Source organism: Electrophorus electricus, chromosome 18 (genome assembly GCF_041902795.1).
Source record: "Electrophorus electricus isolate QZ-2024a chromosome 18, ASM4190279v1, whole genome shotgun sequence".
NCBI lineage: Eukaryota > Metazoa > Chordata > Actinopteri > Gymnotiformes > Gymnotidae > Electrophorus > Electrophorus electricus.
Window position 1 is genome coordinate 9,347,710 of NC_137514.1, and position 27,871 is coordinate 9,375,580.

General features: G+C 40.9%; 1 protein-coding gene across 4 annotated transcripts; it reads right to left on the minus strand.

Moving 5' to 3' along the window:
• Nucleotides 1–740: 740 nt before the first annotated feature.
• Nucleotides 741–26,863, minus strand: LOC113578504 (E3 ubiquitin-protein ligase Midline-1). Of its 4 annotated transcripts, none has more exons than XM_027011789.3 (10): nucleotides 26,572–26,863; nucleotides 16,216–16,909; nucleotides 11,069–11,164; nucleotides 7,632–7,739; nucleotides 5,362–5,510; nucleotides 5,064–5,191; nucleotides 4,185–4,328; nucleotides 3,075–3,236; nucleotides 2,639–2,843; nucleotides 741–2,493 (listed from the first exon to the last, which is right to left on the minus strand). In XM_027011789.3, the coding sequence occupies exons 2-10, from the start codon at nucleotides 16,906–16,908 to the stop codon at nucleotides 2,145–2,147; spliced, it is 2,034 nt and encodes a 677-aa protein (XP_026867590.3). In that variant the 5' UTR covers nucleotide 16,909; nucleotides 26,572–26,863; the 3' UTR covers nucleotides 741–2,144. The 4 variants fall into 4 exon arrangements, with proteins under 4 accessions (XP_026867590.3, XP_026867588.3, XP_081557352.1 ...); XM_027011787.3 differs by having other exon boundaries at nucleotides 16,216–16,969; XM_081701226.1 differs by lacking the exon at nucleotides 26,572–26,863 and adding an exon at nucleotides 18,432–18,650.
• Nucleotides 26,864–27,871: the final 1,008 nt, after the last annotated feature.

Sequence of the window (27,871 nt, forward strand, 5' to 3'; positions counted from 1 at the left end):
TATCCCCATGTCAAACATCATGTCAACAAGCTCTTTGGAATGGTTGCACAAAAGAAACCTTTACTGATGGCAAACCAACAAATTGTAGCACAATTTATTCAGACATCAATCTTCCAACAATTGTTGTTGTTTGTTTGTTTGTTTGTTTTTGTTTTTTAAAAATCATATTAAATCAAAATGAAACATTTTGGATATGGAGGTAAATGCAAGGAAACTCTGAGAAAACCAGACTCATATTGTGCTCAGTAGACTGAGGGATCATTGATGCTCTGGGGCTGTTTTGCTGTGCTTTTGTTAGAACTGATAGCATCATTCATTACATTAGGGACCAAGATATTTTGGCCCATACCTGATCTGTCAGCTGGCATGTTTAGAGTTGAATATATGAACTTTTCAACAAAATAATCCATCCAAAAAATACATCAGAATCCACCCAAAAATGGTTGCAGGAGCACAGAATTAACCTTTTACACAGTAGCCACCTTAGTCTCCAAACTTGAATCCTATTTGAAAACTTGTGGTCTTAAAAATAAGAAGCCGTTCTACAAATTCACAGTCCACTGAAGACTAGCCAGGATCTTCATACACTAAAACTACATAGATGTTTTCACTGACATGTTCCTGGTGAATAAAATCATTATATAAGAATAGTAAAAAGTGTGTTTACTATGTGTGTGTATATTAAATTTGTACTAAAATTGTCCTGTTTTCTGTTATGAAGTGAAAGCATGATGCCAACAATTGATTGATACATTTAATTCATCTTTCACAAATGCTACAAAAATTGCAGTGATAGAAGCTCTAGAAACATTTTTTCTTTGCAAAATAGGGTTTGAAATAGGGAATTTTGACAGCATTTTACCCTCAGGAATCAGGGATAGTTTATATATGAAGAGATAAGGGCTTAACCTTCACCACATAGATTATCGAATATTTCAACCTCCTATTGGCCAAAATATTAATTTACCATCTTTTAAAACCTCACAAACAACTATTGAAGCAACATAAATATTAAAATAGACTATCAAGCAAGTGTTTCGGATTGGTGGCCAGATCTCTCTGGATGGATGATGAGTGTAGCTGCATGTAAAGGCCGCATGGTAGACGGTAGCTCTCCAGCCTTAAGCTCATGTAGACTATTTTATATCTGTATAGCAGGATACACACACTGATATGTAATTTGAACTACTACTCTACTCTACTACTCTACCTACACTGCCAATGATAGCAGACATTATAGAAAGCAAATGACAGCAAATTCCGCAATGCATGAGTATCTTGAACATCAATGGTCTGATAAAAAAAACAATACAATGCAAAACAATGTGCTGTACTTTCTAAACATGTCAAATAATTTAGTATCTCACAAACATGTATTGATTTCATTTTAGCATATTCAGGAACCTAAAAGATGTTTTTGAAAAAAGAATTCAGGTATAGGCTGTCATTGCTGACCGGGGTGACATTGTGATTTCATTTCTCACCATAATGAGATGACAGTTTCACTAACAAAATATTAAATGACATAACATAGATTTTTTTTTTATTTAAAAAAAGTATTAAGTGACATGAAATGACATTTGTATATATTTAGATATATTTCAGGATGTAAAAATAGTTCATTACTAACCATTTTATATCTGCCTATCAGTTATATTGCCTCTTAATCTAGTGAAGCAACTCGTGTTCTTAAGAATATGAAGTAGGATTGCACTAAGAAGGCTTATTACATAATTGCACCAAATTGAGAGACTGATTTAGGATGTGATATTCCCCTTTTTGATAAATAAAGTGTTGGCAATAATGTGCAAACGTCCTCCAATATACCTAATATAAAAATCTTGTTTTTATCTTAAATATTTTTGCTGTTTTACAATACCATAAGCAAAAACACCTTGGACCTTCTGAGATTATCAGACCCTCTACCTCTTTGTTCATAAGGAATTTCTGTCAGTGTTTCCTTCAAGTCAACTTTCATTCATTTTCTGTAAGAGAGGGCAAAATGTAGTGCTCAAACATGATCCAACATGCATATGATGGCTTGGGACAGATTAGAGCTTAGCATAGCCAGAGCTGGTGAAAGCAGTTCCAAGTAGCTCAAGACATCCACTTCCTTGTTGCGGTTGCAGCAGTGAGCCCTGACATCAGTCGATAGGCTCCATGCCCTCCAGATGGTCTGGAATGGGGAGACCAGTGAGGACCGTGAGACATTTGTTCCATATGTTAAAGACAGGGCACACGGGCTGGGTGAAGGACACGTGGAAGGTGTGGAGGTGCTGGGAGCCCACGGCATCGTAGAAAGCCAGTGAGCCAGCATCGTAGTCTAGCAGCACCCCGACACGCCGTAGATGAGGTGAAGGCTCAATGGCCATCTCTTTGCTATTGTGGCGCACCACCCAGGAGTTGTTGCACCGACAGAGCACCCATGAAGAAGGGTTTTTCCCAATCCACTCATGCTTGGGTGCAGACTTGTAGGCTATGCCCACTGCGTACCTGAGACAAAACATTAACGATTAGTGACAAATCTTTCATAATGATTTCTAACTGTTGGGGTTGTCTACATTCTTGGTTGTGTCTACCATAATGTATCCAGTAACCCAAATCTGTCATTTTCCATCTGACATCTTGTAAAACTCACCAAGTGCTCCCAATCAGAGCCTCCCAGTAGTGTCGGCCACTGTCGATGTAGACATTCCCCGTGACACCGTAGCTGCTCTGGCTACTGAAGCGCTCCTGGCCATGGCTCTTCTTTGAGGACACCTCATCCCGCTCCACTGTCAGATTGTCATGAGACACTTTTACCTTCCTGTGAGCAGACTTGGGGTCAAGCTTGAATGGCTGACCTGCAGAATCAACAAGACAATATACAGTGGTATTTCATTTCGAAGCAGGGCTTGCTGTGAAAAAAGCTATGTCATTAAGTGTAATTATCTGGTCTGTCAAACCACTAATAAATTTAAAATCAATGAAAAAGAATAAAAGCACTTTTTATTATTAATGTCACTGTAATGGCAAAGCCTCTGCTTGTGTTCCCTGTATGCACAGGGGGCTGTGTGTCCTTTGCAGGGGCTTACTGTTGGTCTTCAGTGTTCCAGGTTCACTGCTGCGACTGCCTGCCTGGTTGATGGCCTTGACAATGAAGATGTACTTGGTGCCACTCTGCAGGCCATGGACTGTGTAGTGGTTCTGCTTGATGTTGGGGACAATCATCCAGCTGTCAGCAGAGTTGCACAGACCTGGGAGAGCGAGAAAGTGAGTGTTATACTAGGCGACCCAATAAGTCCTCATGCCGAGTATGTTAGAACTTGACACTATGATATGTATGATATGTCGTACACTATGATATGTTTCAGTGAAAGTCACTCTCTAAGATAATATAGCCTACTCATAGTGCCTGTGTTTGAGAGGGATGGTAGGTGATTTATGGAACTCTTTGCAGTCAGGGCTCATCACAGCCACCTCCTGATGTTGTGGCTTAAATTGCTTTTATCCATGACCTTTAGCAGGAGCTGTGTGAGACTCACACAGTTTCACATGAGCTAATTAGAAATCTTGTTTTTTTTTGTTTTTTTTCCTGTTACTTTAATAAAAGTAAAAAGTTAGACTTATGTAGTGCCTTTGACATACCCATAGTCACTTAAATTATTAACATCGAATATCTTATTAGAGTCATCTAAGCAATGTCATCGATGTCATTATTTTAGATTGTCATCTATGTCATCATTAAGACTGTCACTTAACCCTCACAGCTTCCAGTTCACGTGGGCTCATGTGGGCTCATGCCTCAAGCACTGAGCGAGCTGTCATCGCTTCACCTAATGAACCATATCTCTTCCACAGAGCCCATGCACTATAAATATGCCACTAACTACTCAATCCCAGGGTCAATCAGTGTAACATATTTTAGGGATTAGCTCTCTGAGGTATTAGGATATGCATTTGTCTTGGATAAGGTAAATCAAATCCTTTGCATAAAGGCAAAAAAAAACTGTGATCATTCATTTTTTCTTGCTGTTCAAGGGTGCACTTGAGTGTAAATTACTCAGCGAGTCACCTCATGTCACGAACTGCACCCTGTAACACTATGATGAATACCTCAGTGCTGATCCTGAATTAATCCTTACGTTATATAGGTTGATATTTATTCCTTCATAACAATTTCAAAGGTTTTGTATTGCACTCACTGACAATATTGGACTGCCCAGTGAAGATGGCATACTGCAGCTCATAGGAGACCACAGAGAACTCATCATCTGATGTCCAGTGCACAGTGATGGTGTCATAGGAGGCAGTGCACAGCTCCTCTCGGATGCCTGGGGGACTGGGCGCTAGAGGAGAGGAGTAAAACAGTACATACATGACAAGCAATAACAATGACAATAACCATTGTCTAACACAAAGGATTTCTCCTTGTTTGCTGCATCATTTCCAGATCATTACTGTAATTACTGGTGCATATACTACATTGGAATATTTGAACTGAAATTCAAGAAAAGGTTATAATGTCTTTGGTGCAATCTGACCAGAAGATTCTTTATTGATTCTCTATTAAATGAATAGTGGATATATTCATTTTTCTCTTTGACTGTCCTTGGGCAATGTGTCATATATATTGTGAAGATACTGGAACAGATTTGGCTTTAACCACCCTGTCCCAAACATATACACAAACACACACACACACACACACACACACACACACACACACACACTAAGATACACACAGACAGACACACCCACACATATCAAGTTCACTTTCTAGAACTGGACTATACAGTGACTAGTGAAGGCACAACGCAGCCAGATTTGTTCAGACTGACTTAGAGAGCTGTCCCCCACATTTTCCTGTAGTGTAAATTAAAAATGGCTGATCTAATATGAAAAGTACAAGAAAGCTATTTTAATTATTTTTGGAGTGCAACTACTTAGATGTTGCAAGATTTTAAATCTTTACGATGTTGATATTATTCACCTATTTTCCTGGTGCAATTCCATGGATACAACCTGATTTAAAGTACAGTAATTACAGTCAAAGTAATTGTAAATAATGTATTTCTAATTACCTGTAAGGTAATCAAGACTTTGGAGCAGTTTCTTCTCTCTGGTGAAGTCCAGCGCAAAGGTGTCGAACGTGTCCGTCAGATTAATCTCAGGTATCAGGATCTGAGAGGATGCTGTTGCCATGGAGACTCTGAAACATTAGCAGAATTTAATGGAACTGGTATCATTTGTCTTTAATAGCCGGCTATGAAGGTTGATGTTGGCCTGACTGTCCTTTTTTTTCTAGGACAGTTATCAAGACTTGGAGCACCGTGAGGTTGTGAGCAGACCAGCAGCCCTGCAGGCACTTGGCTTGCTCACCGCTCAGAGATGTTCTTGGCCGTCTGAAGGAAGCGGGCGTGGTCGCTCTCCTTCAGTGTCTGGTCTGCCTGAGTGATGAGGGCAGAGGAACGTTCGATGCACTGCTTGCAGTTGGCGATCTGGTGTGCCAGTTTGCGCATTCGCACTGTCTGAGGGCAACAAATGTTGAGTTGTAAACTAGTAATGACAGCAGTCTAATGATGTAAAAAAGTTACTGCCCAAATATATGGAACGTAGACATAAACATTCATGTACCATATGTTATCAAAGTGAAGTTTACTTCTATATGACATCATAAGGTAAAAGTGAACTGTCGTTTACATGCAGGAAGAGAGATTTGGAGGGATTTAGGTCAAGGTGCTAGTAGCATCACATTTATAGTGCTAGGCTGGGCCATGAGATTTCAGTGCTTTAGTGGTTAACCTTTTGTCCACTTTTACTTTTCATCTTGGCAACTATGATTATAACTACATATGTAATTTTTGTTTGGTTAGTTATATAGTTTTTTTCCCTTTGTAGATTCCTACATCTCATATAAATCCCCACACAGGATCTATCCCTGGTGACATATAGCCCATATCACTAAAGCTATAGATGCACAGTACTGTTGAAATAGGCAGGTGTGGAAAACAAATGCTGCAGAGTAAGAATGCTTTCTAAAATAGAAATTAACAAAATTAACAAAATGCAAGATGAATAAACACATATTGATCTAAATCAAATCAATATTTGATGTGACAACCCTTTGCCTTCAAAACGGCCTAATTTCTGCTAGGTACAGTTGCACACAGTATTTGAAGAACTCAGCAGGGAGGTTGTTCCAAACATCATTGAGAATAACCACAGATTTTATGTGGAGGTAGGCTTGCTCAAATCCTTCTGTCTCTCTATGTAATCCCAGACAAAATCTATGATGTTGAGATAAGGGTTCTGTGGGGGTCATACCATCACTTCCAGGGCTCCTTTTTTTCTTTACACTGAAGATAGTTCTTAATGACATTGGCTGTATGTTTTGGGTCATCGTCCTGCTGCAGAATACATTTCGAGCCAATGAGATGCCTCCCTAATGCCTGTATTTCTCAGCATTGAGGACACCATTAATCCTGACCAAATCCCAAACTCCATTTGCTGACATGAAGCCCCAACTTTGCAAGGAACCTCCACCATGCTTCACTGTTGCTTTCAGACACTCATTATTGTACTGCTCCCCAGCCCTTCAGTGAACAAACTGCCTTCTGTTATAGCCAAATATTTTAATTCTTGACTCATCACATTTTTCTGCACTGCAGTTTCCATGTCTTCATACATAGTTGAGTCGCTTGTTTCCATGTAAAAGGTATGACACTCTGGCCGCAATTCTTCCATGAAGACCACTTCTGGCCAGACCTCTCTGAACAGTAGATGGGTGTATCTGGGTCCCACTGGCTTTTGCTAGTTCCAAACTGATGGCACTTCTGGACATCTGTCAATTTCGAAGGGAAGTAAGCATGATGTCTTTCATCTTGATGTCTCTTTCAAGTTTCCTGTGTCTATGGTCCTCAGCATTGTCTGTTTCTTTGTGCTTCTTCAAAAGAGCTTCTACAGCACACCTTGAAACCCCAGTCGGCTTTGATATCTTTGCCTGAAAGAGACCTTGCTGATGCAGTATAAGTACCTTCAGTCTTGTTGTGATGTATGACCTGTGACATAAAACTGCCTTCCACAACCTTTGCAGCAGAGTGTGGCTGTTCCTTATGCAGTTTTAAGCCTCCTACACAGTTGTTTCTGTTTCAGACTCTGTTCCAACCTACATATGAAAATGATGATCATTATCACCTGTTTGATATAATTGGATAATCATACACCAGGCAATAGTCCTTCAAAATCCCTGATGTTGTGTAAGTGTACCTAAAAGAACTGACGCTGCTTTGAAAGCAAAGGGTGGTCACACCAAATATTTAGATTTCCCTTTTGGTCATTTTTCACACCTGCATAAAACTTGTACAGTACTGTATATGAAATGTAATACAGGAGAAAATAAATATATATATGGAAAAGCACTTTGCTTGCATAGCTGATGAAGGACTTCTGTCTAAAATGACTTGTTTCTCTCTGAAACTGTGTACTATACTATATAGAGAGAAAAAGTAGTAAAAATGTCTCATAAACTTTTTAGAAGTATAAAATTGAGAATGGTGAATAAATATATTGTTCTAAGTGGATATTTAAGTTATACTATGTAATATTAGGCAACAAAAACAAGGAAGAATATGGAAACAAATTGTCTTCACCTTGCCCTCTTTGATTTTGGCACTGATGATCTGTCTCCTCTCCTGAATTATACTGATCAGGAGGTCACACTCTTCCATTAGCTTGCCTTCCTGTCGCAATGCGTTCACCTGTTGGAAAAAAAAAGAAATAAGAAATCTCTGAAATCCATTCTGCAATTGGCAAACACAGCACTGATAAGCATATAGGCAGATGTCACTGATGTCATGGATACACTAGTCTTCATGGTTGAAACCAGGTTGCTGCTTTAATCTGTCTCTAATCAGTGATAATTCAATGGGTGTTTTATATATGCAGATGAACTTCTTTCAAAATCATATCTGAGAGTTTAAATGAGATGGCCATTGTTACGTCCTTGACACATTTGTGCTTTTGGTTTCTGTTTTATGTCCATGGATGTGAAGTGAGCCATACATCTGCACTATTGCGCTGCAGTATAATGTATATCTGTAGTATGGCTCTGCCACTGCCCCCTTTTGGTTCATTTGTTGTGTTTTGGTATCTTCTCTTTAGTCTCTGTTTGTTTGTAGGTCCTCATTGCACAACTGATGCAATTAAGCCATTGCAAGCTGCAATTGGCAAGTATTCAGAGGATGTGCCTATAACAACTGTGAGCATGTGGACCTGCAGTGTTTGATGCCATGCGGCCCACGGTGGCTTGACAACTGAGAATTATCGCGAGCTGATGAGACAGATGCTGCTTGTGTTCGAGTTTACTGTTTGACCGAGTTATGAGATGGAAGTGCTTCATTTCTGGATCTCAGTAGAGTGACTTGTTTGTACTTTGGCCACACTGACACTAGAGGGGTAAGAGCCTTTTGTTTATATTGTTTTTTATTTATTCTTGTTTTGAAAACAGGGAGGTCAGGTAAGGATATTTGTGTTTTTTTGCCACTTTCTTTTTAGGGAAGTTTTATTTATTTATTTATTTTTGTTGTTGTCTTTTGGCTCAAACTCACACTGTCTGTGGCCTGCTGTACTTTATATATCACCCTGTACATTTTCCTCTCATAATGCTACTTCTTACATTCTTCTCAACATTAATATTGTGTTTGTGAGTTTCTTTGTATGGTACAGCCTCTGAAGCCTAAACCAGCAGCCATGACCCAGGGAGGTCTTAAGTCATTCTCAAGTCATGGGATTTGTGTCTGAAGCTCAAGTCTGATAAAAGTCTATAAAGCCATGGGATATTTTCCTGCTGAAACTCGTTAAACAAAGGTTCTTAGCTGAGGTTCTTAAAGCAAAAGAGGAATTTTGGAATTTTTCCTAAAACAATTTTGAATTATCCTGAATATTATTTTAATACTCCTTACATTTTGGATATTATAAAGTAGTTCAATATTTCTGTTCTACCATGAAAAACGGTGATCATTTATTTCATTTATGGCATTTAGCTGATCAATTATAAGAAGTTGTCTATAGATTCTGTCATGAGTGCTTAAGCTTTTTCCCGGTATTGCAGATGAATGATCCTTGTAGAAAGTAAATATTCTCCAAGATCTCTTCCTTATGCAGAATTGATTAATGCCTTATTTTAGCCCTATTTCATTTTTTTTTTCAATTAAAACAACCTTAAATCACCTAAAAACGCCAGGTCTGAATAAGTCACTATTCACAATCACCCTAATCATGGCCTCCCTGCAAGGTGTGGGAAAATGATGAGGAAAGCTGGGAGACAGGGCACTGTCTGAGGTTTAGGAGACCTCCGTAATGTCTGCTCTGATTTTACCGCATGAGAGACTTACTCAGCCGCAGCTCCGTCTTTCAACGCTACTAATGAGGTCCCCTGACCTTCTCCTGTACGCCCCAGAGTCGCCAGTAACATCTCTGTGTGCTGCTGTTCATGTTTCCAGCATCTCAGACCCAGAAACCCTCAGAAACCCACATGTGCCTGTGGTCCATACTAATGAAGACGGAACACTTTAAACGGCCCAGATGGAAAGTAAAATGACTTGTTAAATAAATATTGAAATGCAGTTCAGTTATGACCTGGTTTTCACATTCTGGTCTCAAAATGCAGTACCAACAGAACAAAACCTATTTGTGTGAAGAGAAAGGCAGTACATATCTGTGAGAACATCAGACACTAAGCAACTCTTCTGCTTGTTTCTCTAGGAAGTCTTTTGCTTAGTTATACAAACACTTATAACTCATGCTTTCATATGTGTATACACTCACGCAGAGCTGAGCACAGTGAGAGCAATGAGCGAGTTCTAGATCATGGCTCCACTGACAGAGATGTTCTTAGTTTTTTTTGATGTGATGGTACTCATCAGAGCTATAAGCGATTTAATTTAACCCAGAGGGCAAGCAGCTTGGCTAAAGGCCACTTTGGAAAGGCAAAGAGAAAAAGATCAAGGTTGCTATTGAAAGGTCTAAATGCACATCTACCTTCTGTGCACTATTTTTTAGCATCACCATATTTAAACATTGTCTAATTTTGTAAAAGCTGAGATGCTAATGTTTGTGCAGTAGGTAACACTTTGGGATAGCTGGTCATCATAAGCAAAGCCAAATACCTTATCACAGTATTGAAATAAGAAGCGAACCAAACATTGCTATAAAGAAGGTAAGACACAAAGCAGCACAAGGCTTCACTCCTCATCACTACACCAAACGCAAAGCTAATATTCCAGAAGGTTTAAATCGACAATTTGCAATCAACGACTAGGACTATTGGAGGGGTTGTTTTACTATATCCATTTGAAAGTCACAGATTCTAACAACATATATTGCACTTTAAGTGAGAGCTTATAAAAATGCACATCTTGAAATGTTGCTCAATGTTGGTGAATACATAGATGTGAATTTCAGTGGCCAATGGTCATGTTGTAGAGAATGTTACGCTCATATGTTGGCAATTTTAAATTATTGCTCTTATCGGTGTGTTTGACACTTACATTTTTTTAAAGTAATAAAATAAATACTTCTTAAATAAATCTACACATTGCTTGTCTGATTAGTGTTTTACATGTTAGCTTTATATGTAAATGTTTTTAATCATAAGGTTATGGTCTTAGTCCTCTCTTTTGCTTCTATTTTAAACTAGAGTGAGGCACAAATGCACACACTGAAATAATCTGACTAAGATAGAGATTTCTAGGTCATGCAGATATCAAATATATGCTATAAATTATATTAACAGTATCAACAGTATATTTTCAATATAGTATTAGAGACTGAATAAATGTGTATCTATTCTTGGGTTTATTATAATTACTAGATTTGAATTGAAATAGAAACAAAATAGATTTGAAAAGGAAAGATCGGTCAAATTCAGTCAGGGAAGATTTCGTCATATTAGTTATATTGTAGTGGACATAACTACATCACCTGTTAATTTCTATTCTGTTGCCATATAAATACCATTATATATCAAATATTGTAAATTCAATATTATATTGTTAGATTCAGATATAGGACAACAGAAAACACTCACCTCCACATTTTGGCAGGTCTGAATCAATTTCCCCATCAGTGATTCTAATTCATTGTTCCTCTTAATCAGATTGCTGAGGTTAGAGTCCAATGTTTGCTGCAAAACAGAGCAAAAACAAAACAAATGTAATACACTGTAAAGAAAGGAGATCTTATGGGCATGCCATTCCCTAAAACATTGAAAAACAAATGACCTACCATACTTTAAAGCCTAAGAGAAAAATGTCAAAGCGCAAAACCAAGAAACAAACTAAAATTAGAACTGCCTTTCCAGGAGGACAGTGGGCAAATAAATTGCCCCACACTTTCCCTTTACAAAGGCTTGTCACTCAGTTTTTTGTAGTTTGAACCATTGACCTCCGGGCATGGTCTTTCTGCCCGATACTGGCATGAGGATTTGTCTGTGACCTCAGATCCTGACAGGCTCAACAGAATCCATTAGAACAGGGATAGGGACTCTCACAGTACATAAATAAATAAATGATGCACTCAACCAACAAATTGAGCAATAGCCCTCCTCTGACTTCCCATCTCCCTATGAAACATGGTGGCCTTTATGGAAGATATCAAAGGCTGATGGTTGTTCTTGCCCAGAAACAAACAATAACTGTATCCTTTATTTTGCAGGCCATTTTCTTATTGTCCAGTATGAACAGCCTGAGGCCAGGAGCACACCCACTAATGGACAAATCCTAATGCCAGGATGATCTGAGATTGCTCTGAATTCCATAACATCAACAGTGATGCTAAAAATAGTTATTCATATTGGGAAGGATATTGTGATGCATTTTGCAAAAGCATGCTGAGACACTCTCCTTCTGATTTTTGAGGTCATCAAGGACAGTCAGGACCAGTTCTTACTTGGTATGCTCCTACACATCCATTGTATCATTCCCTAATAATCAAATGTGATCAATAAAGTAATTCTGTAATGTAGGTAGAATGGAGATATGTACCTTTTACACTATTCTGCCAAATGAAATATTAAATTATATTTCACGAATGACCCCTGGCATCACGGTTCCCTCAGCAACACCTGCCTTGCCTTTTCTTTTCGTTTTTCTTCCTGGTTTTTGTTTCCATGTGCTCTTTTGTTTTGATTCTTTTTGTTATGCCCAACGTTTGGTTTTTCCCACCTGTCATTAGTTTCACCTGTTCCTTGTTTTTCATTTGTTAGGCAGTATATTTAAATCCTGTGTTTCCTGTTATGTTGCTGGTCATCATTTCATACAGCACGTGCTCTATGTTCTTCTTTGTTGCCTGTGAGTTTTTCCCACCTCTTTTCTGTATCCCGTTTCTCTCTCTGTTAGCTTGTCCCTCTATTTGTCCCTTCAGTCTGCATATTTTGCTTTCTTTTAATCAGGTTTTCTTGTTCTCATCTTGTGTGCTATGACTCCGGACTATTCTACCGAACCTGCTCTTGAACTTCCTTCTAATAAATCTAGCTCTTCTCGTGTTTGCACTCCGTGTTACACTATATTAATAATAATACATTTTTCATGCACTGTAAGTTGATATGTGAAGACAATTTACCTAAATTATTACAAGTAGACATTTGGGATCAGTGACGTAGTAGGATTCAGTGAAGGTGAAAGGAGATTTATTTTAGTGAAGTAAAAATTCTTCAACAATGTAGCACTTCAAAGGCAAAATGTATTATGACTTCAATTTTTTAGTGAACATTAGTTTTCAGCTGGCCAGACATTATAAGCTTTGTCAAGTTGTGAAAAAAATTTGCCTGTTTATCTGACAAAGCAACTTTACAAGAGAAGTTAATAATTAACCATTACTCGGAGCCTTTAAGTTGCCATGTGAAATGGCCCATCCAAACCCCTAGGAGTTAAGATAGATAGATAGATAGATAGATAGATAGATAGATAGATAGATAGATAGATAGATAGATAGATAGATAGATAGATAGATAGATAGATAGATAGATAGATAGATAGATAGATAGATAGATAATGGCCTAAAACAAATGCAGTCACCAGGACATTTAGTAATACACATGTTGTATATATCCAGAACACCAGACCAAATAAATCTCATATGGGAATGTCCATGAGTCAGGTTGGAATTTGTGTGGGGTTTTTTTGCCTATTTCATCAAAACAACAACATAGGAGAGTAACAGCTGTGAAAAGAGCAAAAGCTATTCATCTGGCTTTTTTTCTTTTGCTTTCTTGACCTGATCATTTACAGTTTGCCCTCCTCCAGAACAAAATGCAGTGCTCTGATACTAGCATATCCATTTTGCAGTTTAAATATCATGAGTCATCTCACAAATATGGTTTTTGTTGTTTGTGACACAGTGATTTGTGCATGCTGTTTCAGAGTACAGATGCATTCAAATTACAGATAGATCACTTGCAATTGTCAACCATCAAGATAAGTAAATCCAATCTGAGCAAAAAAATCCAAACTGAACAATGTGGTTTGTAATGTGAATGTAGCCTTTATCTGTGGTGTGAACATTGGCTTTGTTCTATAGCTGTAACAGCTCACTCTTTTTTTTTCACTTTTTCACTTTGAGTGAGCTCCACATAACATTAGCATATTAAAGTGCCCCAGTCCCACCTTGCTCTGAGTGATGTCTGTTTCCCTTAGCTGATAACATTTTTGTACTTATCTCACCCCTCCCATGCAGTTCCCAGTTTTGCTGTTTTTGGTAAGGGGCACAGGGGTGCTCTCCTTTATGACTTCATCTGTCCACTTTCCTCCCTGTTGAGAGTGAGTTCCATGTGGTTCACATTCTCCGTCTGGACCTCTAATACTACCCAGCCGTCTTTCACTGGGATAAACACTGTGATTGTGTTTACAGATTGAGAGAAGCTGTGTTGAGCAATGCACAGCATCTAAGATAGCTTACAGAGAGTGAGACAGACATACAGAGAGAGAGTGAGAGAGAGAGTGAAAGAAAGAGAGAGAGAGAGAGAGAGAGAGAGAGAGAGAGAGAGAGAGAGAGAGGCAGGATCAATCATGAACAATAATGAAAGGAAATCATGAGTTTATTTAGACAGAGAAAAAGCTGATAGGAACCAGTGTGTGAAGCTGTAAACCTGCAAAACATGACCTAAGGAGCCCTTAAATAATCTACACATTGTTACCTTTTTCACAGTGATGACTTCACATAGAAGGATCAGAATTACAGACATTTTCATTGTGTGTGTGAGAGAGTGTGTGTGTGTATGTGTGAGTGTGTGTGTGTGTGTGTGTGTTTGTGTGTGAGTGTGTGTGTGTGTGTGTGTGTGTGTGAGTGTGTGTGTGTGTGTGTGTGTGTGTGTCCATTAGGAAGGAAGCTTTTATCCTAAACTTGAACTGGAGCTGAGCCAGATGGTTAGAGAGCTGTCCTCCAGTTTTATTTTTCCACTGTGTTAATTTCTCTTTTCCTGCCTAACACACACCACCCTCCGATATGACATTATATCGCTGACGACAATTTTTCCGTCTTACTTAAAAAGTCAAGTTTATATTAATGTTGATGTAATGTTTTATTAAAGCACGCTTCCATTCCTTTTTTGGAGGGTTAATTCTAAAACTGTAATCCAGGCAGAGTGCAATCACCATCACACTTCAGTCAGTGTCCCCCTTGTCTTCATCATCAAGGTCACACATGTATAATGCCAGTTGGAATGCTGAAATATTTTACCCTGTAGTTCTTACAAGAACAGGTAAATATTTAACCTGTTCATTTGCAATGGAGTTTCAGGCCCGGAACAAAGGTGCAGCCCACCTTCATTTCACACTTTCAGCATTACTATTGCCTCTGTCAGCTGTCAACTTTGGATGGTTATTATTGAACTAAAAAAAATATTTAATGGCTATTTCAGGATTAGTGCCTCAGAAGCCTTTGGCCCAGACACTTAGACCTCCTAGAAGAGACCATGCTATTTCAGCCATTTCCTTTTGGTTTCCTTCCTCTCCAAACTACATTGTAATAACATCTCAACAAGGCCGAGCTGTGGAAGTTGTGTTTGTATATATTGCTGACTGCACAGGGAAAGGTGGTGCTAAAAGTTACAATTATAAGCTCAGGAAATTGGATTTCCCTTAATTTTTTTTTCTTTACTGAGCTCCAGATTAGCCTAGCAATGGCTTATTACTTGAAAACTCAATAATGCTTTGACAACATTAAAGTAACTAATATCAGCTATTGTAACAGTGGGGGTAATAAATATGTTTCTGCTACCTGGGGACTAACAACTCAAGAAAAAAAAAAAAATTCAAGTCAAGCCTCTAGGATACTGTTCCAACAACAACTCCTGCCTTAGGAGTCCGGCTGCAGGCTTAACAGCCAGGCTCAGCTCTATTTAGAGATCTGGGGGGGGGGGGGGGAGCATTTCCCAGGTGGGCTGCCCACTTACACAGCTATGCTCAATTAATTGTGCTCACTGAGGGGAGAGCAATTAGAGCTCCTTAACCTCAAACACCACAAAGAGCTTCAGCTTTCCCTGGTTTTCTTTTCTTTTTTCACCTTTTCTAATGAGGCTGGGAGGTGGGCCATTTTATCATGAGCAGCAAGAATGGAAAATTAAGCCCTGGGGCTTTTGTGCTCATGCACCTTGTATCTTGCTACCATGATTAATATGAGTGCATAATGATGAGTAACTGACTTCACGCTAATGCGATTTTGATTCTATAGTGAGTTAAAAATGAACAAATTGGAAAACAGCCACAGGAGAAGGTCAATTCTGGCAAGATGTGTCAGGGTGCATGGTTCAGAAGCCTTAAAACTGTGGATGGTTCAAGCCTTAAAACTGTGCTGCATTCACTTTGACAGAGATTTTATTTTTCCTTCTTATTTCAAGAAAGAGCCCCTAAAAAGTTCAGCTCCACATTATTCTCCTGCTCTCTGATTTTCTGCCTGTGCAGATACTGACCATCTGGTCATTGCATACATTTTCTCATCTTGCTCTGTCTGGGGTTTGGGTCCTGTGCTTCTCCATCCTTGGACGACTCCATTCTGGCCCAGTGCAGCAGTCATTTTTGTGCTGACTGCTGTATTCTCTCAAATGTACTGGCATAGCTGTGGACATGGCTAAGGCATGGCTAAGGCATGTTAGCAGCACCCCTATTAAAATCGTGAATTCTAACCAATATTCTCATTAAAAAATACAAATGCCCCAATTTGAAGTGGCGGTGAATGTACCTTCAGCTTCTCGTAGCGCTCACTCAGCGCTGCCACCTGGTGGTCACGGTGGCGGCCCACCAGTTTGCAGAGAGAGCAGATGAGCTGTTCGTCCGTCACACAGTACATGTTGACCTTCTCTTCATCATGTTCGAGGCACTGCAGGCCACGGAGATGTGAGTCAGGCAGCGGCTCCATCAGGCGGTGCCCGGTGAAGGGCTTCTTGTTGGGGTGCGTGGCACGCAGACACTCCTCACAGTACGACACCTCACAGGTGACGCAGGTCTTTATGGCATCCTGTGGTGGATCCTGCTCGCAAAACTGGCACTGGATGGGCTCAGGGGAGGGCACGGCCGTCGTCATGCCGGTGGTCGATGTTGGCGTTGTTGATAGGGGCGGAGAGTCAGGCACTCCGGTGGGCAGCAGGAGTGTGGCGGAAGATGATGCCCTCTGGACACGGTCAATGATGTTCTGCAGGGTGACGTTGCGCTTGAGTCCGTCCAGGCCGCGGTGTGGGCTCAGCGCGATGACATAGCGGCAGGTAGGGCACTGGAAAGCGCCGAGGGACTCCGCGGGCTCGCTGGAGGTGCAGTGCGAGACCAGGATGCGGTGGGCACAGTTGAAGCACAGGCTGTGGGCACAGGGCAGCAGCAGCGGGTCCTCAAACAACTCCAGGCAGATCGGGCAGGTCAGCTCCGACTCCAATACGTCCATCCTTTCAGGAGGAACGACACGGGGAGGGCATCAGCGGAAACCAGGGAAGCTGGGGAGCTATCTACAATTGTGGGGAGGGGGGCACATAGAGAAGATGTGGAGGAATTAGATTAAACCAGCTTGGGGTTGTCAGATAGAACTAGAGAAAGACATAGCTGACACACCAGCCCCCTGCTACATCATTTTCACAGCATGATGTGTTGGAAATCAACAACACAAGGCTTTCACTGTACCACTGTCCCCCTCTGTCATAGTACATCCTATAATCTTCAGTGTGTTACACTGGCTCTTCTACAGTCTGACTTTTCAATGTCAATTCAAACGAGAAAAACATGCTTTCAAACGTATATCATGTTTTTCAGTTTTTCCACTTCAGTAAGATACAGTTTTACTAATTCATATCCTGCGGGTTTAAAGTACATTTTTCTCATTTCAGACTGCCAAACTGCAACATTGGTATTATGAAAAGTTTTATATCTTTTTCGCTTTCTTTCATTAACAACAAACTTTTCAAAGATGAACTTGCAAACAAGCTTTTATTATCAAAGGGCATTACTAGCAAACATACATGCAGCCTGCATAACAGTAAATTTCAAGGATTTCCTAGACAAGCCAAAACACAGATCTTGTCTATCTGTGACACTTCCTCTCTTTATCTGCGTGACATTAGGTTCTTTGTCTCATGGGCATCTGTTGCCTTCTATAGTCATCTTACCCTTTTTCACTGCTTACGGTGATTTCTTCAGACCTTTCCTTTTGAAAGAGAACTTTTGACTGTTTATTCTTGTGTAATATCATTAAGAGATGCTGTCATTTATTCATTGCTATTACTTCATTCATTAGTAGTGTAGTAGTGTATAAGAAGCATCTTGATGTGATATCAGTGGACGGCAGGCAGACGCCATTATTTATGGAGACTAAGCTACCGTCAATGACGTACATCCCAGCAGAGGAATCCCACCCTTTAGGATTTTGGCCCAGGGTGATGCACTCTCTTAAAAAAGATAAACCAAGGACTCTAAATGCATTGTATTGAATCTAACACATCACATCTTCAATTACACTTTTAAATAAAATTTTAAATGTAAAAATTGAATTTAAATAAAATATATAAAATTACATGAAAAATTAAAATGAAACGAAAATGAAAATCATTTCATAATTATACTAAATATGAACACTTCTACAATCCACTACTTGAGAAAATGTTTATCTAAAACACTGTTCCCATGACTTTAAATTCTATTTTAATAATACCAAGAAATGAATCTCAGCTACTCTGAAAATACATAAAAAAAGTATTTGTACATCTATAAAAACATGGTTATCTGAGGTGACAAAGGGTGCAGTCCATGTACAAAATGCAGTCTTAATATATTTAGTTACAGTACATTCATAATTCACCACCAACTAAAGGCACACAGGCAACATTATTTGCTCTCTGTCCTGCGGACGCACATCCGTTTGCAGACTCATAAACTCATGCACATACACACTCTTCACACTGTTTCGCAAGTACCCACCAATGGATTTTGTCCCAGACTGCACAGTGGAGACATCTCTCCTGACGATAAAGACCAACAAGCCGAATCGAGCAAGCAGAGAAAGGCTCATCACGCACCCTTGTGCATACAGTGTCATCTTGGGCAGCGGAACAAATCTGCATCATTTCAAACCCCCACTCCTACCACCCTTCTCCGACTCCCCCTTCTGGAAACCTGGCTTTGGAAAGCAGGACGCTAGTGGTGTCTCCCATGGTGTGTTTCTCGCTTTGACGTGCTCTAAGGGGGGGGGAGCTTTAACCCTGACAATTCCAGGAAAGTCAGTTTCCTGCACGCTGTAACTCAAGCACAGGGGTGGGGCAGGCTGGGAACAGGGGAGATAGGACAGAGCGCCAGAGCGAAATGAGCCGGAAGCATGTGGTCAGCATTGAGTCCAGTCCACTCACACGCAGTGGGGCTCTGGGGGATTTCTCCCAAGGTAAAGATTAGAGAGAGGAGGAAAGAGTTGCCCACTGTGCGTGAATGAGGGAGCTGGTGGGAGAGAGAAAAAACAGCAGTAATGTATGTTGGCACACATACACTCACACACACACACACACACACGGTTTTCCTGTGTTGGGGATTTTGCAGTTAAATAGGAATTTATTGAAAGGTTGCCAGCATGAACAGTGGTGTTGGGCTGAACTGGTGGTGTGCAGTGGCTGAGGAATCAGCCTGAAATCACACACACACACACACAGAAAGAGAGAGAGAGAGAGAGAGAGAGAGAGAGAGAGAGAGAGAGAGAGAGAGAGAGAGAGATTTGTTGATTTGTTGGTTTATAAGAACCTTATTAGAACTTTGTTTGCTTCTAAAAGCCTCTGGTAGCCATGCATTACCCTATTAGCAAAATAATTATTTGGAAATATCAAGAGAGGTACAGAAACTGACTTTGTAATCGGTAGGCACTGTTTTGGTGAGTCATTTAGTGAGTTATTTTAAGCATTGCATAATGTTGAGAAGACCAAAGCTCGATGCATTCGAAGATGCATTGCACACGTGACCTTACCTCACCTTGTACGCAACATGTACACTAAATATGCTTGTAATTTAAGACGAAACATAGATTAAATGCAGGTGACAAGACAAGTTCTGACCTTGTTCAGTAATACAAAACTTGTGCTGAGCAGTTTCTTGTAATTAAATTGAACCCTGCATTACAGTTACAAGTAAAAAACAAACAAACAAACAAAAAAACATTGTTTGTTCATGGCGAGCCTGGAGATAAACCGTTTACACAGGCAACAATTTAACATGAGCCAGGAAAAACAATACAAAACGACAACAAAAACATTTTTAAAAACTAAACAAAAAAACCCCCACAATTTTCTCCTGAGACGCTACACATGCTCAGTTGTCTTGCTCCACAGAGGAAAAAAAGGCAACAAAACAATATGAGCCCCAAGGAGTATTAACCTTGAGGGAACTTTGTAGATGGCCTGGAATTGACCGTATCCTCTGAACACCATACACAATTACGCACTCTGCTGGACGCGGGTCATGCCTGCTACCGCGGGAGAATCGCGGCTTCTGAAGGACATTCGGGGATATGGATGGCCAAACCTTGAGTCAGAGTTCACTGCTCCCGCTCTAGAGGCGACGCAGGAAGGGAGCCGCATCTGCTGCAGGTCTTTATGCGGAGAGCAGGTCACTAGAGCCATGTGTCGCAGTTTATTCTCACTTACAATCTATTAATTAAAGTGGGATGCAGTGCGTGGGGAGAAAAAGTGAAAATTGGCAGGAAATTACATGAAAAATATTTATCCTCTTCTATTAGCAGCCAGGTGGTGTGTTATTTATAGCGTTTTTACTGCGCCTGACTTGTGACAGGAGAGCAGGAATTCTTTTAGTGAAATCATAACGGCGCTGCATATCTTACCTGGTCCGATTAATCAACTGTAAAACCACTTCAGTTTTGGTCTAATCTCTGGTGCCCTAGAGTTGCATTGTGTCATTAATCTTTCCTGTATTCCAGAGAGTAGAGATTTGGATTCCCCAATGCATTTACGGTTGGATCAGCTCAGTAAAGAATCAGCACTTAATCTTTCCCCTTACGAAATGTCATGAGTGTGATAGCTAAAGAGTAGGACGGAAGCGAGTGTAAAACGATCAGAATGTATAAAACCGCCTTTAAATACGGAGACACATTTTTGACTCTGTATTTCGCTGTAAGCAAAAGGTAAGACAATGTCTTTATTTCTGCATACTCCATAATCTTTTTATGGAGTAAAAAGATAATTACATAAATTATCAAACTGCTTAAATGATAGCATTTAGCTGGAAAGCTCATGAAGTAACCACTAGGGGGAGTCCTTAATACAAGCATACAAGATGCAAATAGTTTTGATAAAGCATCACACATAAACTACAAACACGGAATATTTCAAACGCATTTGCTTTTAAATTAGCTAATTAAACTCACTCCTTGAAATAATTTTAAAATGTTCCACTTCAGTGACAGATATGAATGCAGCTAATTAATTTAAAGGGGTATTTGTTGTTACCTAAATTAATTTGCTAGCATGAAACAAAACCGATACGGGCCAAAGCAAATGCTGTTATATAAGTGTGTAAGCAAAACAATCATCGCGTCGCAACCCTGGGGAACTTATGTAATAAAAACAGCACAGAGCGTCTCGTCTCGAAACTGAAGGAAACTGCCCTTCCGATTCGTTTATTTGATGTAAGCGGCTGTGGCGTACAGCGGAGTGTAGCGCTCAAAGTAGGTCAAAGACACTGACCTAACATCAGCGCGCATTCACACGTACGGAGGTTTCGCTTCCAAAATGAAGCCAGGCCACTTGTAACAAAAGAAACTGCGTACAGCTGTACACAGATGGCAACATAGAAAATCAAATCATCCTGGAAAATGAAATATTTATGGCCATTTTGTGGAATGGCTGTAGGTAGCACAGGAGGGTTGGTGCAGGGACAGAGGCTTTGTGACGTCCTAGTGTCACCTCAGTGGTATAATGGAATATGTGGAATAATTAAGCATACATAGCAACACCTTAATCAGGATAATGTTTAACACCCCTAATATCTGCAAACACGTTAAATGAACTCTTACTGGATTAAAAAGTAGACGATCTTAACCTTAATGCCAACAAAGGGCATGTGTAATCAGACCTCAAAGACTTAACAGCCCAAATCAACTTGCAGCATATCTGTCTGAAGTTAGACACCTTCATATTGTTTGTTTTGCTGTCACAGCACATTCCCCCTTGAATCTCTAGCTGTAAATCTTTGCTAACTGTCCTACGGTAAGAACTGAGAATAGTTGTGAAGGACCCTATCATATGATGTCTTCGCTAATGATGGCCATTATCAACTGGTTCTCCTCCTTTTTCTGCATTTGTTTGCCATTTGGGGTCACTTACCCATTTTGGATATTTGTCATCTCCCCCCAAAAACCCAAATCCCCCCAGCTCGTCACAGGCAGAAGCCTCTTCTCCACATCCCGTAATCCTCCCACACTCCTGTGACCAATCAAGGCCCTTTCATGTCTGAATTAGCATCAACTGAGCATGCTCGTTGTGCTCAACCAGACTGGCTGCTGATTTTAGGCTGGGTGTGAGGCAGACCAGATTAGACTGAAAACCTAATCTGGCAGATCTAGTCCCCTCAGCGTTTGCAGCTACACCCAAACCTGCTCCGCATGCTTGACCTACATATCAATAGGAACATTGAGATTTGATGCTGAGGAATTGGTGGATATTTAGACACTAAGGGATTGCTGAATTGGAGTGTGTGTGCTATGTGTGGTCAGTGTGGATATGTAGATGTGTGAATCTGTGTCTGAGTGTGTGGTGTGTGTGCATTGGGTGCATGCTTATGGTCGTGAGTTTATGTGTATGTGAATATAAATTTGTTGTAGGTGTGCATGGTGTCTGTGTTTATGCTAGTGTGTGCACACCCATTATTAGGATGTTCTGACATTAGCCAGATATTCAAAGCTAATGATATTATGTCTAATAGCGCCTATTTACACATAATAAGGTAAGTGCTGAAATGACACCATGTCTCATAGCATCTGTTTACACATGAGGTCAATGATGAACTGAAACCACCTTTCATACCTCTAATGTACTCCAACATTACACATTTCATTCGCACATACCAATAACTCCAGTTAATCAAACCAGACTGTGACTGTGGATCATACTGAATCACTGGCTTGATATGTTTAACAAATATTCTGATGTGAAAAGTTTCAATGATGCTATTTCTCACAGATGCTGTTGCTATATTATGTGGCAGAGTCATAATGCCATTTGATATTGAAACCATCTGTTACTTTCAGGCAGAAGGAAGCTTTAGCTTAGGGGCCTCCACTAGTCAGCCATCTTAGAATTAGTGGCTACCAGTTATCTACAGGCAGTGGCTAAAATGTATGTATGTGAGTGAGCTGCAAATACCATTATGGTCTGTAAACTGCAAATGCCACAACCACTCAAATTACACACATGCTATCTCTTCCTTGGACTTGGTGGGTTAACAATGAAGAAGAGAGCACCGGTTATTAGCTGGCATAAACCCAGAACAAACCAATGACTCAAGCTTCAACCAAGTCACAGGCCACATGTCAAACAAGTGCTCTGAAGTGAGCAGTGTCTGTTTCTGAAAAGCATCATCCAGAAATTCTCAGCACAAAGTGGGAAACCCAGCACTCCAGCAGTGTCGCTCCATCCAGTAGAGGTTTTTAGTGGGAAACCCAGCACTCCAACAGTGAGGCTCAGTCTGTTAGAGGTTTTTAATGGGAGACAGAGCACTCGAGCAGTGAAGCTCAGTCCAGTAGAGGTTCTTAGTGGTAGGCCTGCCTGTTAAGATGATCTGCGTGCTATAATCAAACCCAGGCCTTCAAGTGATAGCTCAGCCAAAAATGAAATTTCAACAAATTTTCCACTTATCTAAAATGTAGCCCATCAGCCAAAGCTTGTTTAGTGTCCGAAGATACCCTCTTTATTGTCCTATAGAGGCTAATGTTAATAACAATAGAAGCAAATACCCCCCAACAATTACTATGCAAACTGCATGCCCTAACCATTTGGGGTAAATGGAAAACTATGTACATTTCATCAGTCCCTTTTAAACATCCTTTCAGAGGACGCAACCCTGGATGCAGTCTCCAATCAGTGTAAAAAGGCCTTTCCTGCTATGACAAGGCAAATCCTAAAGCAATACAACCAAGGGCAAACCTCAGGACATAAAGAATTTAGCATTCCAGAACTTGCTTACAACTCACCACGCATGCCACAGACAGACATCTGGGCTCTGTGACATCATGTTGTGTAGTGATACATATCCATCAGATGTTCATTCCCATCTGTGTCAGGAGCCAGCATACCACAGTGACAGATGCTTAAGTACAAATTATGGTGTCTTTTTGGCTCCAACATACAAGGTCAGGAATAAAGATTTATTGATATATGGTTGCAGAAATAAACCAGCCACAGTTCTCAAGCCCTGAACATAAACACAACCACAAGTCTGATCTCAAAAAGAAAATTTGCAGAAAATGACATCAGAAAAAAAACAAACAATGCATTCCAGTGCTGGATAGCATGACTCAAAGAAACAAATAGCAGAATAACTGATATAAGATGATATGACATCGATGAACAGGAATCGGAGGCCTTGCTTTTCTAACTTGGAGTTCTGCAGAGTCCTCTTATCCAAAATGTCTTTGGAAAAACATAATTTAAAGTTGATAGAATTATCCAGGAATAATTCTCTGTTGACATGGAAGTAGACAGAGAGTCATTCTGTTATTGAAAACATGAAGGCTTTTTTTTTTGTTACAATGTTTTGAAATACCAATTAATTGTGTGAGCAAATGCCTATTCTTCAGTACACATGCAGCCTCAGTTATGTAACTCAGTAAATCAGTATGTGTAGTTCAGTTTTAAACATTGTCATTACTGTTACACAAACCTGTCATTCTCACATAGCCAAGCCCTAATTTGAAGACTGAAACTGCTTCAGATTCAGCTCTGCAGAATGGTCCACAGATGCCAGTAAATGCGTATGTTCAGTGACAGACTGCAGAACAGGCTCTCTACCTGATATAACACTGTCCGGATGAGTCAGAGTTCTGTGGTCATCTGCCTTCAGGGCTATTTTACATCTAACATCTAGTTCTTTTCCACATTAGTCAAAGTATAGAATTTCTGCTTACATTTACTTTTGTAGCCAGGAGGCAAAGTTGTCTCATTTTAAGTGTGCTATCTTGATGTCATCTTATCTCTTCAGTTGCTATTCATATTTAATATATAATCCAACCAATTCATGTAGGTTCTATAAGAGAAAAAATTTAGGAGCACCCCTGGTGGTAGAAATGCAGACTAGCATAGAGACAGTGGAGCTGCCAACGAACCACTTAAATAAGTGACTTATCAAGTCACATCAACACCACCTGCTTTTAAGAATATCCTAAACCAAACAGACTCCTTAGTTTCTTTTTGTGTCACCACACAGACACAGTGTCTGCCTGAGAGCAACTCACTGGACCGTGAGTAACACTTTGATACAGATTTTTCCAAACAGCTCTCTCATTGGCCAAGAAGTGGCCAAAAATACCACTCGGCAACTCACTCTTTTCCTGCTGTAAGGGTTGCCGCAGCAACACGGCATGGGCCTCTATCAGACGACCAAAGTAGGCACGCATGAGGATGGAAGAAGGATAAAATTGTGTGTGCTGGGGAGGGTAAGATGTGACACATTTCCTGCTGGAAATTGTCCAAAGCAGAATTAGAGGTTCTTGATCATCTTGAGCTTTACAGAGCTTGGAATATTCCTGCACTGGCTTTCACTGCTGGCAAGATTACTGGATTTTTTTTCTCTGCCCAACTCTGTTTTTGACAACAGCAAAGCTTCCTCGGAAACTGAACCAGTTTTCATGGGCATATTTGTGACGATTAAAGTCACGAAGAACTAGTTGCACAGCCCAACCTAAATTAGCCCCAGTGTGAAAGCCCCCCCCGTGGGGTCAAAGTCACGACCAGGGGTTATCATTCTGTGTCAGCAGGCAATTCCTCAGGTTCTGCTGCATGCTGTTTATCTGGCTCCAGGATGTGCAGCAGTAGGAGACATGAGGGTGGGACAAAAAACTACTCATGAACCTTCTCTGAAGGTAAATCTGCATTAGGTCCTTTTTGGATCCTTCAGTTGGAAAATAAATAAACAAACAAATAAATAATATGAAAGACTGGGGCAGCATGTGTCAGACTGCACTCTAACAATAGGTGGCACTCTGTGAAAACTTTACATCCAGCAGTGGAGACAAGCTCATCTGATCGAGACTTGATCTGTGTCAGCTCCCATCACCATCACCAATGTGACAGCATGCGACACTCTGACGAAGTAATGTACTGCACTGTCTTCTCTATCCCTGCTGCAAGCCAAAGCCTGTGTCAGTCTGCGCAATGCTGCCGTTGTGTCTTTCAATCCACAGTGCTGAAACCGAAAAGAGTTTAAGTAGTTAAGGCCCACATGCATGCTGACATACTTTGACTGGAGCTCGCTCTCACTCTCCCATATCGGGACTGATGCACGGCGCCAGGCAGGAAAGTCATCAGTGGCATCTTGTCCAAAAGCCCAAATGAGGCCAGCCCAAAATGTGTGAGGCACAGGAGCCTGGCACCACCCATGTGGAGCATCTCCACCCTTCAACACCACCACCACTCATGCCTCCACATGCCCCCATCCCCCCTCAGCAGAGCCCAACCGCACCCCCTTCCCACTCCTCACCAGCACTCCTCACCTTATTGAAGTTAATGTACGTCCATTTCTGACCCTGTGATGCCACCACTCTTGAGGTATTTGGTGATTAACCATTTGGTTGTGAGGCACGCATGAATTTTATGGTTATCCTGAGAAGTGGAATTAACTCATTGACTTGTGCACTAAGTTTCGCACGGTTTCATTCAAGATTATGAGGGTGTGATACACTGAGGTACATAAGTACATGAAAAGTATGTCAAAGTTGTGCAGCCATATAATGCCCTTCTCACTGGCACGTTTTCTACAGTCAAACGCTTGGTAGCACATGCACATGCCCTGCCATTAACGCCAAGCACACACTCAGGAGCGCTGCCACCTCTGCGGCTTGGATTCCACTCACCTTCCACATGATTAAAATTCCATCGTCCACAAACAGAGCGAAAGGGGAGGAAAAGTGAAGGTAAGGATGGGGCTGGTCTCCCCTGCTGTCCCAAGCGCGAGTGCTGTGCTCCGACTCTTCCACCCTACTCAGCTCTGGGTGTTCCAATCCGTGTGCTCTGCCTGGAGGAGTAGCAGTACAAGCGTGTCCAGATCTGCCCGTGTCACTTGCCTTTCGCCGCTCGTTTTCGCCTGCAGCCCCTCCTCCCTCCCTCAGCGAGATCTGCACGGGAGGAGGGGACGAGCTGTGCCGGTCTGCCTCCAGCTCACTTACACACACCTCCCTCCCCCCTCCACGTTCATGCAGTGGGCAAATGGATGGGGAGGGGCTTGAGGGCAGTGACCAATGGGAAGTTTGAGGGGAGGGGACATTTAAAAAGGTGTGGGTGTGTCAGCCTGCTGGATTACTGTGGCAGGATTTATGATGTCTCTCACACCTTCAGGCTAGATTTTCTCTTTCTCTCTCTTGCTTACTCTCTAGCTCTTTTATGTCACTGCAGTCATTTCAGTTTGTCATCTGTTGCCTTTAAATTTGATTTCTCCTTCACTTGCTTGGTTCTGTAAACAAACCTCCGTAGATCAACAAAAACCCTGACGAGAGGTAAATGAAGACCTGTTTCTTAAAAGTTCTCATCCTTTATTTAGTCTCTCAAAAACCCTAGTCAAAGCTGATCTGCTCAGCACAAAACAGTCTCTCCAGATCTGTTGATTTTGCTTAGCCATTACTGTGTGGCACACAGTGACTGGGGTCCCCTGTCTTTGCATGTCATCACCAAGTCTATATCTCTCCTAGCTGGTAAGGAGAAGACAATGACAAATGCACTCCATCATCATCGCAACTGAGCTAAGTCAGTTTTTATTAGCTACCACTAAGTGATGCTTTTAGTGAATAACGGCTTCAGTCAGACAGCTACTCTACGAAGAAGATGAAAGGAATGCTAAGGGTCACCAACAGGTCATGGTGGCCTGAAGTAACCCTTGATTGAGGAGGCTGAGGACCACCATATCTGCTCCTTAACCATTCCCACATGCCACCGTGACACCCATTTAGCTCAGTCTGGGTCAGAACTTTCTGGCTACCAGCTCTGCATGTGTGGAATTCATTTCCCTTTGTTGAACTGGGCCAGTGTCTAACACACACTGCACTGCAGGGGCGTTGCACGGAAATACCTCTGGTAAATAAACTGGCCTCTGGTGCGCCTAAAGCGTCAGCTTTAGGACATGCATTCAGGGATTTTCATTACAGTGTGTGAACACTATCA